The sequence below is a fragment of the Melopsittacus undulatus genome, chromosome Z (assembly GCF_012275295.1).
Source record: "Melopsittacus undulatus isolate bMelUnd1 chromosome Z, bMelUnd1.mat.Z, whole genome shotgun sequence".
Lineage (NCBI taxonomy): Eukaryota > Metazoa > Chordata > Aves > Psittaciformes > Psittaculidae > Melopsittacus > Melopsittacus undulatus.
In genome coordinates, this window is record NC_047557.1 from 58,573,129 (window position 1) to 58,588,231 (window position 15,103).

The 15,103-nt window shown below is 38.7% G+C and overlaps 1 protein-coding gene across 1 annotated transcript; it reads right to left on the reverse strand.

Moving 5' to 3' along the window:
• Positions 1-11,948: 11,948 nt before the first annotated feature.
• On the reverse strand, positions 11,949-13,787 carry LINGO2 (leucine rich repeat and Ig domain containing 2). The gene has a single exon (XM_031054346.1). The coding sequence runs from the start codon at positions 13,767-13,769 to the stop codon at positions 11,949-11,951; it is 1,821 nt and encodes a 606-aa protein (XP_030910206.1). The 5' UTR covers positions 13,770-13,787.
• Positions 13,788-15,103: the final 1,316 nt, after the last annotated feature.

A 15,103-nucleotide genomic window follows, 5' to 3' on the forward strand; every position in this document is an offset into this window, starting at 1 on the left:
GGATTACTACCTGCTGGATGAGGGCACATCTGTCTTCAAAGCAAAGCAAAGTTTTTTCCATCTATGAGGGCAGATGTGCCTCTTCTTTGGCAGTGATGACCAGCAAAGGAAGAGGTGAACAGTGGGAAAAAGGCTGGGAACATGATGAGGACCAGTTAAAGGTCCATGGACCCTTCCCATCACCAAGATCCCATCTCCCACACTTGCCTGGGTACAAGGCACTGGAAAAAATCCTTACATTTGGTGGTCCTTGGCCTGGATGAGGACATCACATGCTGAACTTAGCAGCTGAACACTGGTAAGAAAGTGTAAGGAAAGAGCAGGATGGAAGATGACAATGACATAGCAAGCGCTATCCTAACATGGAATACTAGATTTGTATATGCAGGAAAAGCATTAGACTATTAAAGACTATTAAAGAAAAACTTTCTTTTTCTGTATAATCAATACACTCACTGGAATGCTATACATATTTCCAGAACTGTAACAGAGGACTGTAATGACAGCCTTAAACTTTTGCCTTAAAAAACACAAGCAAAACCGTAATGGATTTCTATCTTTATTTTTTCTTTTTTTTTTTTTTTTCTTTAAGGAAAGAATTTTATTTTTGTGCCTCAACAGATGAAATTCATAACTTTGTTTCAAATAAGACAATTAAAACATAGAAATCAATTACAACAATGTGCTTTTGAGCTTTTATTTCTTCACTTAAGTAACTGACAATGAAGAAGGACACAGACAATAGGGCTGTAGCAAAACAGAGTTACAATTAAAATTGAGTTCTATGAAAAACAATTACAATAGCTGTTGAAAACCCAGGAAGGGTTCATCTTTTGAAACAAACTGCATTTTAAGAAAGTATTTGTAATGAAATGAGGTGGTTTGTAGCTTTCTTTTTTTTGAACAGGGGGAGAAGAAAATCCTTGTATTAGAATTTTCCCATCAACTTTTCATTCTTACACTGTAAAGCCCACCACACAAAATACTTGTGGTTGCCTGTTTTTTTGTTTTTTTTGGTTTGGTTTCATTCTTTTTTTTTTTCTTTCTGTTAATGCATACCCTCCTCCTTTTTGCAGTGCTTTGTGTTTCTGCTTCAGTATATTAAGCCTGAAAGGACAAACTGATCTCTCACATGCCTTTTTATGTGCAGTTCTCTAAGATGGGATACACATTCAGCAAGTATTCCTTTCCATTCTCACTGGCTTGAACACACACCTTCCAGTGTCTTGAGCTGATATCAGTCTTGAATGGCAAAATGGACATATGTTTGCTAATCTTCTTCCCAAGGATCAGCTGTTATTTTTGGTTGTGTCAGACAGGCCCATACCTCAGAAGTAGTTTCCAGTAACTGCAGGATATGAGACAGTAACTGCCAATTAAATATCAAATGTGCTTCACTGAAATACACTGCAAATTCTTTCTGACCTCAGTGCTAAAGGAGAAGCAAAGAATGGGAAATCTCCAAGTGTTTGGCTCATGTATAAGCAAACCCATCTTGATTAAAAGATGAAGTTGGCCACAATTCAGCATTCTGGCAAACGGAGTAAAAGCGTGTCAGGACAAATTCCCTATAATAAACATTTGCAGAAGAAATTTGAAAAGTGGATACTTTATCTATTAAAGAGTTGGAGAATCTGTGGGAATGCTGGCTTGCTTTCAATAAGCATGGATTAGAGAGCAGAGAAACTATGTGACCTATTTTTGGTAGTCTTGTAGAAGGACCAAATGGAAATGTTTTTGTAGTAGTAGTAGTAGTCTGAGTGCTTGGTATGACACTTGACAATCTGGCAATTGATGTGTGGCTTGCATTCGTTTTGGCATCTCTCATCTGTAATCAAAGGCAAAGAAATAAATCTTCATAGATTCTTTAGGAGATGAATCATGTTTTTCAAGCATTGCAAGCCACTAATTAAATGAGACATTAAGAGGTTCTTTCATGCAATATATCACTGAACTGCAAAAGCGACAATCTAGTTAGTATGCATCTCATGAGAATTTTCTTTCATACACTGTCACTGCTCTGCAAGAACATCTATTCTACAGCCATTGGAACTGCTGACTACAGGACAGTCCACTGCTGTCACCACAATGCCTTCATCTTCTGGAGCACTTTGGGCAGCGGGGATTGCCTTTCTTAAAAAAAGGTTTTCTTTGATAGCAATGTATTTTGCCACATACCAACCTAAATGTGAAATTGCCATTCCTTCACACAGGTATGTGTGAACCATAGCTCATTGACTTTATAAACCTTAGGGAAATGGCAGAATCCTCATTTTGAAAGGTAAGTACTGTTACTGTATTCTCCAAAGACTTAGGAGTCCCAGGGTTTTGACTGAAGCTCAGAAATCCAGAGTTACAGCCTTCTGCTTGCATGACTAGTTGACAGCTATGCCTTTCCAAAGTAAGGCAATGCTGACTTGATATCCTTTAGCAAAATGCATCAGCCTGCCAAACTCATGAAAGGCAATATGAGATTCCATAAGGTCCATTGAAAAGCAAGCTTTTGTACAAGTCAGAGGGCTGTCTTGTCTCTAATCCATTTGCATGTGAAAGAAAAGTATTATCTGTAGTGCATTAGAATTGATGTACTACACAGATGCACCAAAGGTTTTAGTTTTTTAAGACAAGATGTTGTTTGGTTTCAGCTATAGCAATACTTTATGTAATGGATGTAATCTATTAGCCTTTGCAAATACAGCAAAGAGCTCTCATAGTAAAAGTAATAGATTAATTATTTTGTCATTGCCTTCCTATAATAAAATAAGTGTGCTCTCCATCACTTGTGCTTTTGAGTTATATAAACAGGAAAACTATTGGAAAATAGCTCAGAAAAATATAACTTCCACTTAAGGACTGATGAGGTAAATATCTTCCAGCTGGTGATTACAGCTTTAACTAGCTGAATGTATTCCCTAGCTATTAATTAGTAAACCAGCTCCTGCTAACCCAAATAATTTCAAAGTTACTTAGACAAAGTGCTAAGTACCAGTATCATGTAATTTTTAACACAAGCTTTGATTTCTTCGCTACTATGAAATCCTCCATTTTGCTAACTTCTTACTGTGTTATATTTCCCATTGAGTACTAAGGTTGAAACTTATCTTTCCAAGAACAGAGGCAAAATAAGACCCTTTCGTGCGGGGTTCTCTTATAGCTAGAAAAGAAGGAATTCAGACCAATTCTCCCAGCCCGCTAACGAGTCTGTAGAAAACAAGGTACAGTTCTGTTCAATAACTGTTTTTCATAAACCAGTAGCTGCAGATTTATTCACACTTTCCCAGCATGATTTACCAGCCTCTGCCCTACTCCAGATAGTGCAGGAGACTAATAAAGCCCTTTTTTTATAGCACATCATCTACTGCTGTATGTATGAAGGTTTTATGGTGCGGAAAATTCACTGTGAGCATTCCCCCATGTGAGAATAACTCACTCTCTGTGAACTGACTTTATTTATTGGTAAATAGTGCTATTTCCCATTTCCCACTACTTTTTTTGAAATACAAAAATATTAAACCCAGGCATTTCTTAAAATAAACTTTGGATGCCAAGATCTGTTTATTTAAAGGTTTCTGTCTTATCCAATATAGGGCTACTAACTGTGAGACAAATCTAGAGTGGATCTGTGAAAGTACAAATAGTCTCAAAAATCTGTGAATGTGCTTTAGAAAAGTCAGGATTATTTTAATGAATTTGAAAGTGATTGTTTGATGTGATGGTGTTTTTCTCTACCCAGTTATCATGGAGATTAGTAGTTTCTTCTATATTAGATCCTGTGATTTAGGAACAGGTTCCACCTCTTGAGATAGTGACAGGTAGTCCAAAGGAGAAAATTGAATTGCATAAAAGAAATCTAAAACTTAAAGTGGAGTAATTTTTAGAGAAAACAAACTCAGTGCAAACTCAATGTTCCCAATGCAGTGGTAGGAGAAATGGCTCCTTTTCATGTCATGCTGAAGGCAGTACTGTAATAGGCAATACTCAGTACCAATCAAAATACAAAATTAAAAGGAAAATAAAAGAACATGAAAATAAAAAAGGGTTCTTAACATAATATATAGTTGATTTTAACCTATGGGTTAATTTCATTTGACATTCTGCTGCAGAAGAGGGTACAGTGGTGCATATTAGCCAAAACCTTTTGGAAGTGCCAAATGCAGGTGCAGAAGGATAAAAGACAGACACAAAGAAGCAGGCACAAAAGAGCTCAGATTCAGTCCCTGTCTGCCTCTGCTTCCAGCAATCCAGCTGGGAATCCAGCTTCTTCCTTTCCTGAGGTAGCAATAACAACTTTGTTCTCACCTTCTAGTGAATAGGACCCTGATTTAGAGGATAATGGGCTCATGGCTGATAAATCTTATTTCAGATGATCCCAGAATGTATAAGTAAAATCCTCTGTTGATGGAAGTACCTAGCTGTGGGAGAATGGGAGTAGCAATAGTCCAGTTTATGGCCTATGTCCTTCAAAACTGACCTCTGCCACAGATTTAGTGGGTTGTGGCAAGCCTCAGGGGTTTGGAATAGCTTTCAAAATCAACAGAATCTTATTTCGATGACTTAATTTTTCTGATGCTGTTACAGTGGAGTTTGAATACTGGTGATTTCCTTAGGAACCATGTTTCAGATGCAGATTCTCAGTACTGGTTGCTTTCCAAGTGACACACAGCTGGTGAAATCTACCTTTCTCCCGTGCTCTCCATGGTGCTAGCAAGTGGCAAGTTTTTTTCTTCCAGCATTAACTTGTTATCCCCATCAGTTACCTGTATATACTGTGCAAGTGAAAGAGAGGGACCAGGCTGACTGATACTTTGCATGGAGAATAAATCCCAAACCACAGCTGAATGGGACCTAAGTTTTACTGTCTGATGGCTTCATGCAATGAAAGGGTCTGGTGCTGAGAAAACTGCATTTTTGTCATCTTAGTTTCTTCCACTACCTGTTGGAAGAAAAGCAATCAGCTACAATAGGAGAAACAATGTACATTTTCTTCACTTTTAGCAGTAAATTTTGCCACTCCATGGAATTATTTATTCATGTTTCATTTTGGATAAGTATGATACACATCATGACATAAGCCCTAAAGTAACTTTTAAAATGACATTCAGGACAACTGTCTTGACAAACAAAGCTTTTTTTTTTTTTTTTTTTCTTTTTTCTTCCCCCTCCCCCCATTATATTAGCATATTTTGCTCAAACATGAAGCAAACTTATGGACAAACCCAACTTGTCATGTGCTTCATGGATCATAACAGCAAGACTGTTTCATTTCCCATCCATACTTATGATCATATATATTAAAATAAATTACAACACATTTTTTTCTGCTTAACCTTGTCACCTTTTAAAAACAATATACACTTAATAATTGAAATAAGAAAAGAACAAAACAAATATAATTTTTTTTTTTCCACACACAAACATATACATATGAACTACATGTGCTTGCAAATTGATTTCCGTAAGTGTGATGATATTTTAATATATATGCACTATGGCATTCCCTCCCTAAACAATGAGAGACTTGCTATCATATGTACTTGCCCAGAAGTCAGCTTCCTACTCTATGGCTGTAAGCTCACCATCTTAGGGTTGTCATTTACTTTCTTCTTACACAGTGCCCACTGTTATGAAGCAAACACATCATTTAATTTTATTTATCAAAATGGATTAAGTGAATTCTTCAAGAAACAATCATATTTTGTTTTCTGAAAGATCGACATTATTAACATGTGTACAAGTTGACAACCATCTTCACAGCTGCCTTGAAATTTCAAGCCACTGTTCTTGGCTTATGTGTGAGGAGATAACGTTGCCTTGCAAATGCCACACATAGAAATAGGCAGACTTCTTTAAGGTTACACATTTTCTTTTTCTTTTGCCATTTTTTTTTTCTTCTTCCCAGAATCTACATTTTCACATTCTCCAGCTCAGTAAGCAGTGGTAAATATTAAAGCAATCTAGAATAGAAAGTATGACACAAGGTGAGAAATAATTAAAATGTAAGTTCTGCTTGTTTTCCTTTATAGCCTTACTTAGTAGAAAGCAAAAAACCTAGATTCATTTATCAAATTTCTAGTGTAACCAAGGAGTAAGAGAATGGTGTCAAGAGGATTTCTCCTGATTTATATTGCCTGACTGAAGTAGAAAAACTGTTCTCAGCCTCTTGCTTCAAGACTTCTGCTTCATGGTAATTTTGGTTCCATTTTGTACTCTTTCGTACCCTTCTATGATCTATTTGAATATGGATAAAGTATTCTTAATTTTAAGTTGAAATAATGTGGAACATTTTCTTGACTATTCCAGCCCTTTCCTTAATCCACTGATGATATAAATACAGATTTTTGTTTCCAGCTGGCCTTATATCCAACCACCAGCTCCTAGTTAAATAAAGAAAAAAAGACTGAGACTCATTCAACCTGCAGATTGCTTTTGGCATGTAGCTATCTCAGTAGCAGCAACCTCACAGAAGTTGGTTTACTTCATTTGCAGGAGGAGGTTTATCCAAGCTTCGTCTTCTTTTTTTTTATTTCTATTTTTGGCTTGAAGAGGATTTAAGATCCTGCTTTGAGGTCTAGATTCCAAAAGCCATGTGAATATGCAGTGAAACTGAACTGAATCCAGAAATCTTCATTTAGCATCCCAGTCATTTGAAACTGAGAAAGGAAGAGAGCAGAGCTAGCAGACAGAAAAAGGGAGCATGTATTACTGAACCAACTGGCTGTGATTCTTCTAAGCTGGCAAGGGAGATTGAGTTTGTAATTCTTATTACAGGTGATAGAAACAGGGCATCCAAATTGCTTAGCTAACTTTAGAAACCTCATTGTTTCAGAGATTCTCCAGCAATCAGGCACTTTACCTTTTCCAAGTGTGTTCCTTTAACTCCTTTGGGCACAATTAACTTTTAAATTACTGGATGAAAGTAAAGCTAAAGCGCAAAGACAGTCACCTAGGATACTGAAATGGGGTTAGAAAGCATCGTGTCCCACTTGTCTTATGGCAAAACTACAAATGAGCTGCAGCAGTCTGCCATTTCTAAGACACTGCTGATGCACTGGTTATTTTATTTGAGAGGACCAGAGTTACAGCTCATGGAGGAAGGACAGCCTGATTATGTGCTTCTTTTCCTGCTACTCCATGTCAAGCCACACTGGGAACTGAAAGGACAGGAATAAACAGCAGTCGTCATGCTACCCCCAGGTAGTACTAAAATCATTCAGGGGAAAAACGTAATTAAGCAAACTGGCCAGAATAGGTTTCCTCTTTGTCACTTCTTCCTGGATGTTTCACTGCTGGGGATGGAGGTGAAACTGTAGCATATTACACAAATGTTGCCCTATTTGAATAAAAATGTATAAAGACTTTCCATTTTATTACTGGCTAAGGACCCTTTTTTCACAAGATGCAGTAGCAGATGAGGCAAAATAACTGTATGACAGCAGTTTCTTGGCTGTCTTTGCTAGAAGCTGCTGTTGTCCTTGGGCATCCAGAAACTGCTTTTGCTACTTGATTTGAACAATGATTTTGCCTTTGCATGGGTTAAATGTGTGCTTCAGGCATTCACACATTCTAAAAGTTTTTTAGGAAAAGTCCAGTATCTAGGACAGACATCTAGGCAAGGTGTAGGAAAGTCTATTTCAACATAACCTTGGTGTGATTCAGTCACAACATGGCATACATTCCAAAGTTTCTCCACACCCTTTTTTTTTCTCCTATCAAAAGGTTTAAAAGATTTTGCATTAAATATTCACGCTGAGTTCTTACTGTGTCTCTTACGCTTCAACTACAATTTGTGATGTTGAGGATGTAATGTGGTTTTCTTTGTTAGTTTTCTTCATGATAGTATAATTGTTAGCATCATAGCTGGTGCAATACCATGATGCAAGAAATAAGGAAAAAAAAGATAGCTACTGTTCATGTAATAAAGGAAACCTTGAATGAGTGACAATAACATCACCTTAATTAAAAAAATTGTTTTAAGAAATATCTAGTGGCATTAGCTTGTACCAACAATTCTCTAGGGGGCTCATAGTCTCCTGCCTGATCCCAGTTGTACCTGAAGCTGTTGACCCTGTTGGCACGAGGGTGCAGAGGGTGCATGAATGGTGAGGGAAGGGGAAACAGAGGGTAAATGGAGTCTCCTAGTCTGAATCCAGCTGAGCTGATGTTGTGGACTAAGCATTTCTGGAAAGAATGCTGCCAATTAATAACAAAGGAAGAAAGGGTGGGAGGGAGGAAGAGAACCAGCTCAAAACCTAAAAAATTAGGCTGAAGTGGGGGCACTGCTTAGTCTTAATTCATTTTATAGTATTGCAAACTCTTTTCTTAATACATTGCTACAGGGTCCTCTGTAGCTCACTCACGGGGAATCTGAGCACTTGTATGTTCATTCATTATGAAAGAGGAGTACCAGCCTGTGGAAGTGACCATTAAAATGTATTTGTGGGAGGCTCACACTACTTTTACAGAAATTATTGACTAGTTTACAGTGGTACCTGCTTTCTCAAGTCACTCTGGTGGTTTTGACATTTTCAGTTTTTTCCTTTTCTGCAGAACTATTGCTGCTCATTAGAGTCTCACGGCACTGACTCCCCAGAAAGTTCAGGCTTGGTCTTGTGCCAGCATGTGGGGCAGACAATATGTAAGTCAGAGGTAAGGAAATGCACTTAATTACCTTTTTTAGTGGCAGATATGCACTGTCCACCTGTCTCATTGTATGATAGGGCATCCATGTGGGCCAGATGCCTCCTCACAGCCCGGTCCTTTTTTTCTCCTGTGTTAAGATAAACTGTGGTGTCTCCTTGATCTCTAGCAGAAAAGAAATTACTCCTTCAAGAGGCAGAGTAGGCATTCAGCCACCTTGTTCTTAAAAGAACTGTCACGAAGGCGCTCATATAGGTCTGACCCTGATGCTGTACTCCTTATTTGTCCAAAACATCCACAGTAAGCCATGTGTCCCACAAACACATACAAAGAAGACTATGTGGAGCAAGATAAAAGCTTGTCTCTGAGTCTTGCTGTTCTCCCTTCTGTTAAGAGATGCCATATGCCTTGCCAAGTCCATGGTGAAAAAAAATAGGCTACAAAAAGTAGAACACTGCTAGAGGCAGGAAGCAAACACTGATTCTTAAAAAACGAATACTGACTGAACTCAAGGCAATACACACAATGCTGACAGCTCTGCAAGGTGGTGCTCAGCAAGAGCAAGCGCTGATTTTCATCACCAGCACACATTCCACAGAAGTAACTAAGCACATAGCTGCTCAGGAAACCTTGTAGTGCGCTAACAATGCAATCACTTTTTAGTCATTCTAAGGGAATAGGGGAATTCAGCAATTCATAATTAATCCTAAAAGTACATTTTTTGATATTTCTTTTGAGATTTATTTTTTTAATTGTGTCATTTAATATGAGTCAATCAGCTGCAACTGTCTAGAATTTAGGAGAATTTTTGCTACTAACATTGATTTCAACATTTAACATGAAGTGACTGTGGGGGCAATAGATTACTGTTTGAAAAAAATGACAATTACAAGGGAAAGGCACATGCAAATGTCTTCAATAGGCAGTTCAGAAACACTTTGTTTTATCCCCATTTGTTTCTTTAACTGCCCATATTAAGGTACGCTAGAATTTTGGACTTCAGTGCGGTGGTTACTGTATCAGCAAAAATAATTTCCCTGGTGTTTGAATTTAGTCAGGGGTTATTCCTTTTTATTAATGTTCTACAAATTGTCAGAGAACAAAGAGGATTAGTCTCAAGCATCTCCATAAATCTCCAACTAAGTAGTTCAGAGAATAAAAAAAAAAAAAAAGAAAAAAAGAAGCCAGAAAACTCACTTCTAAATTTAAAACCAACTAAAATGAAGAAAATTCTAACAACCCTTGCATCCTTCTTAGTCTGGTGACCTAAAATGGAGCAATGATGCAACCACAGATCAACCACTAAGAAAAGAAATTCTCAAAACTGCCTAGCCTTGGGTCCTACAGCTATGTCAGGGGTACACCAGGGAAGTGCAGCTGGATTTTACTTTTGGCACGTTGCCTTTATAGGAATGGGAGATTTTTATCCTGCTTAGAAAATCTCTGCCAAAAATTGTGGATACTGATTTTATAAAAGTCTACATCCCATTATAGATCAGCCTGACTTTGGTTTCAAAAAGTGCTGAAATTTAATTTTAAGATTGGATACAGGTTCTGAAATCACATTAATCTGAATGTTCTGTCTTATAATATATTCATATTCATTTTGGCTAAATGTACATAGTCATTACTATCCTTATTCCAAGTTATGTCAAACATTTATAAATTGTATTTGTTATCAGTCACTTAGCAACAAACTTATGGCTCATAATTGCTGGAAAATTGAGAGGTGGCTGAATAACTCTGTGTCTTCCCATTACTGAGAATTTCAAAGTAAGATCAGTAGTATCAACCATAAAGAATAAAGTTTCATTTCTGAGCCTTTTGAGGATTTGTTTTGAGACATAAAGCAAACAAAAAAAGTCACTTCTACTGAACTAACATTCCATTTCTGTCTTCCCTCCATTAAAAAGCTTCCTAAAACCTGGAAAAACTTGCCCCTCTTCCTCTAAGATACTGCCCCTGAAAGAAACATAACCACATAGTTATTAAAATGGCATCAAGAAGAGCTAAGTAAGTAATCTGTTCTTGGAAATTAGCTTTGTGTTTATCTGTTATCTACAAATATACAAGATGAGAATGACTGTGGCTAGAGGTTCATTTATCTGGCAGTATGCTAGCCTTTTTGAGGCTATCGTGTTTTAAAACATTGTTTTAGCTTTACGATCCCCGTATTATGCATGGACAACCGTAGTTTACTTGGCATTGGAGAAGAGTTCGCTCCTAGTAGCAGAGGATTTGTATGTTTTAGTTTACTTTTATAAATAGTAAGACAACCATATTTCCCAAGGATTATGCAAAATACTTTCTTTGTTTTTGCCCAGTATACGTTAACATTTTAGCAGTGGCTTTGAAACTAAAATCAGGACTAACAAAAACAGCTCGCTCTCTTCAAGGTAGAACTCAGCTCCTCTATGCCAGAAATGTCTAGTGGATTGCCTTCCCTGGGTGAGATCCAGGGCTCTGTTACAGTAAACTGGTCCAGTGTGATATCACAGATATAAAAAATATTACATTTTGTATCAAAACTAGGCACATGCCTTATATTTATGTGAAGAGAAGATCAACAGAGCTGAACATCTTTGCTCTTAACTATTCATCTCTGGCCTTCTACATGAGGAGAAAAATATGTTATTTCTAATTGGTAACTGCAAGAGTCTAATTTGGGTTAGATGGTATTTAAAAGGAGGGTGACATCACACTTGGGTCAGTATTGGTGGATACCTAAAAGCATAACCTCTCATTTGTATTGCTTTAAAAAGTACACAGTATAGATGTAGATTTAAAAAAAAACAACAACCAAACCAAACAAAAAAAACCTACCATTTTTTTGTGGCGTTGAACCAACTAGAAGGGGTCATGAAAGGTTTTACCAAATGAGATCTATAGATACAAATTTCACTGTAGAGTATGTTTTAGACAAATGTGTCTTTTTCTTTAAGTATGTAAATCCTACACTGTAGGCTTTTTTTTTTGTTTTTTTTTTTTTTTTCCTTTTATTTTTGTAGTGGTAGAAAATGCTGAACAATTGTCCATGAGCATGAGCCAGTGGTTCATTGCTGATATCCCCAGAATGCCAATATTTGCAATGCAAACAGTTAGTACAATTTCCCAGTTCTATGAAAGGCCCTGACATATCTGCCTCAAGGTCTGGAGGCTCTGCTGTATAACCCCAAATAGTCTTTCCATTTTCATGTAACCTTTTGATACAGTGACAGCTGCATTAAGCTGCATCTGCCTAGCAATTCCACATGCCAGGCTGGTTTAATTGGTTTTAATGCCACAGAAAAAGCACTGCTAGCAAAATACCATCAAATCATTTTCATATTGAACCTCCGTGGTCCAGTAACCTCCCCTTCAACCACAGCACCATTGTTTTTGCGAGGGACATACTCAAGGTCAATGCTGGTTTTGTGTTTGCCTTTCCCTCGGCTCCACACAAAAAGAAGGAGGAAGCAAAATAAAACCACTCCAAGGAATGTGAAACAGCCCATAGCTGTTGACACCAATATTGTCTTAAGGTCCAGAGAGAAGGTGTTTGCATTAGTTCCATTGGAACTTGTGTCATTGGAGTCTGTCATATACATGGGGGTCCTGTTGGCGTAAAGGAAACGGTCTGAGGTAAACCCCTTTACCATAAGGGAAGCCGAATAAGTGTCATTCCCAGCTGCATTACTTGCAATACAAACATAGATCCCAGTGTCCTGGTCTTGAGCAAATCGGATCTCCAGGGTGCCATCTCCTAGCACAGTGGCTCTTCCATTAGATTTAGCTGTGATCAGTCTCCGACGTGGGGTAACCCAGGATATGGTAGGTTGCGGATCTCCGTCAGCGTTGCACATCAACTGCACTGTCTGCCCTTCTTCCACTACCAGGTACTGCAACTTCTTGTCTTGTATCTTGGGCTTCTTACAGGTGAAGTAAAAGGAAAGAGCTGTGCTGTGAAAGTCTTTGAATGACCTCTCTTTGACACTGTCTGGGCCAGCACACATTGGTGGCTGGCTGCCAAACTGCAAAGTGGGCTGCCTTTGTAAAATCCAAAGGAGACGGCAGTCACAGGCTAGAGGGTTGTTGTTAATGCAGAGGACCTCAAGGCTTTTAGGAGAATGGAATACATTCTCCTCTAGGGTTTCTAGCAGGTTTTGGGACACATTAAGCACGCGCAAGAATCGGAGCCCTTGGAATGCGTGTGATTCAATGGTATGTAGCTGGGCCCCCACCATGTGGAGTTCCTGCAGGCGCACTAAATCTGAAAGCATGCCTGCTTCAATGGTGCTGATAGGATTGTAAGAGAGGTTTAGATGTGTCAGGTAAACCAGATGTTTAAAAGCAGAGTAAGGTACTGCAGACAGGTTGGTATTGGTGATAGAAAGAGATGTGAGGTTGAGACCATATAGACTGTTGGCAGGTAGCATGTCCAGGAGGGGCCAGGCCTCTATCTCTAGGTTTTTCAGGCGAAAAAGTCTTTTAAAGGCATATGCCGGCAAAGCGTTAATGTTGAGCTGTTTCAGATGCAGACTGATGAGATTGTGGAGGTGAGAAAGAGCTTCTGTTGGTACAGCTGTAAGGTTGCATCTTTCCAGGGTGAGCTGCTCCAGGCTAAGCAGTCCACTAAAGGCCCTGTGTGATATATAAACCAAATCATTGTCCCCAACCTCCAGGGATTTTAGGTTATGTAGATCTTGGAACATGTAGTCGAGCAAAATGACAATCTTGTTTTCACTTATATCGAGCTTTGTTAAGTTTGACAACCCAGTGAACACCCCAAGGGGGACCAGCTTCAGACGGTTTCCTTTCAGCCTCAAGGAGCGCAAGTTGAAGAGGTTGTTAAAGGCTCCAGGCTCCACATTAGCGACTATATTGTCACTGAGGTCAATCTCCTCCAGCAAAGGGTACGATGTGAATTCCTCAGGGTTGACACCCTTCAGTCGGTTCTTGCTGAGGTCCAAGATTTTGGTCTCAATGGGAATGCCCTCTGGGATGGACATCAGACGCCTTCGGTGACAGCTGACAGACTTGTTCTGTGCTGAGCATTCACAGCGGGCCGGGCAGCCTATGGTGGTGCCCATGAAGACTAGCAGCATAGCCAGACCCAGGAATGGCTGCCAGCATGATACAGCTGTGTGATGCATGACTCCACTGATCCGGTCTAACCCTCCGTCACGGGCCTGTGGGGATAAGGATGGGAAAGGGGAGAAGTTAAGTCTGCAGCTAAAGGAGATCTCTGTTAGTTTTACAGAACCATTTCAAAGCGGGCACATGTGTTTTCACTAGAATCAAAACAATAAAACCTATTGTGAATGGTGAGAGCAACAAAAAGCAGATTTTCCCTTACTGTCACCAGGCTTGTCAAATGATCTGTTTATCCAGTGTTTCCCCTCCAGAAGTAAGAGGAGATAAAACAGCTTTTCCTACTGCAAAAAGTAAAGGAGGCTTTTCTCACTCTCAGTGGGTCTCCTAGAACTAAAGCAGAGATAAACACCATGCACTCTGCAAATAGGACTAATCATGTTTATGATAAGTTTATGGCATTGGGCCTCTGTAAGGTGGTACGAAACTAGGTTTTTGCCTTTCCTATTCACAAGAGCATCTTAAGGCAAATCTTAATGATGTATTATCTTCAAGAAAAAAAGCTCTTTGACAATGAAAAGATTCCTTTTAACATTTATTGCATACATTATAGCTATAAATAGATGGAGCTTGTTCACACATATACATACACAATGGCTCAGATGAGGAAGGAAGAACTCTAATTACAATTTGTATTAAGGACAAATTAATTCTTTGCTTTTACTGCACAGAGAGATTTTACGTGATTTTAAGAACCAAACACCTGAGAAGGTTTTATAGAATATATCTTTGTACTTCCAAGACATGGAAACTAACTCTGAGGGAAAAAAATAACAAAATAAGATGAACTGGCTGTGTTTAAGCAGCACAGTGTCCAAAGAAGCACAAAAGATTCCATGGAAATCACAGTTAGTAAGAGATTTATTCATTCTTGCCTTCAGGTTAAAACCGAGGATAGCAGAAGACAGGATAACCTCTATTAAATTAACTACCCTTCTCCAAAGGTTCTACTTCACAGGTTTAGTCACTAAAGGCAAGGACTTTTTCAATGGAGGTGACTAAACGAAGACACTCAATAACCCATTTCAAAAGAAAGAAAAGAAGTAAAAAAAGAATACTGAAGGTGCTCATCAAAGGAGGGTGTGTCTGAGACACTTGCAGAGTAAGTCATGCTGCAAGCAAGGACTGGGGGAAGTGCCTTAACTCCTGTGGTAGAGCCAACTGCATGAGGCCATGTGCTAGTACTGGGAGTCAGGCTTCATAGTATTTATAAAACCCAAAAGGCACCTCAGGCCTTGTGAGGTCTTTTCCGGATTGGTTAATCTGAGCTTCATTTTAGTGGTACTTGTACAATTATTTATGTAACTCTTGCCTGTAATTTCTCTCAGGTCTGGAT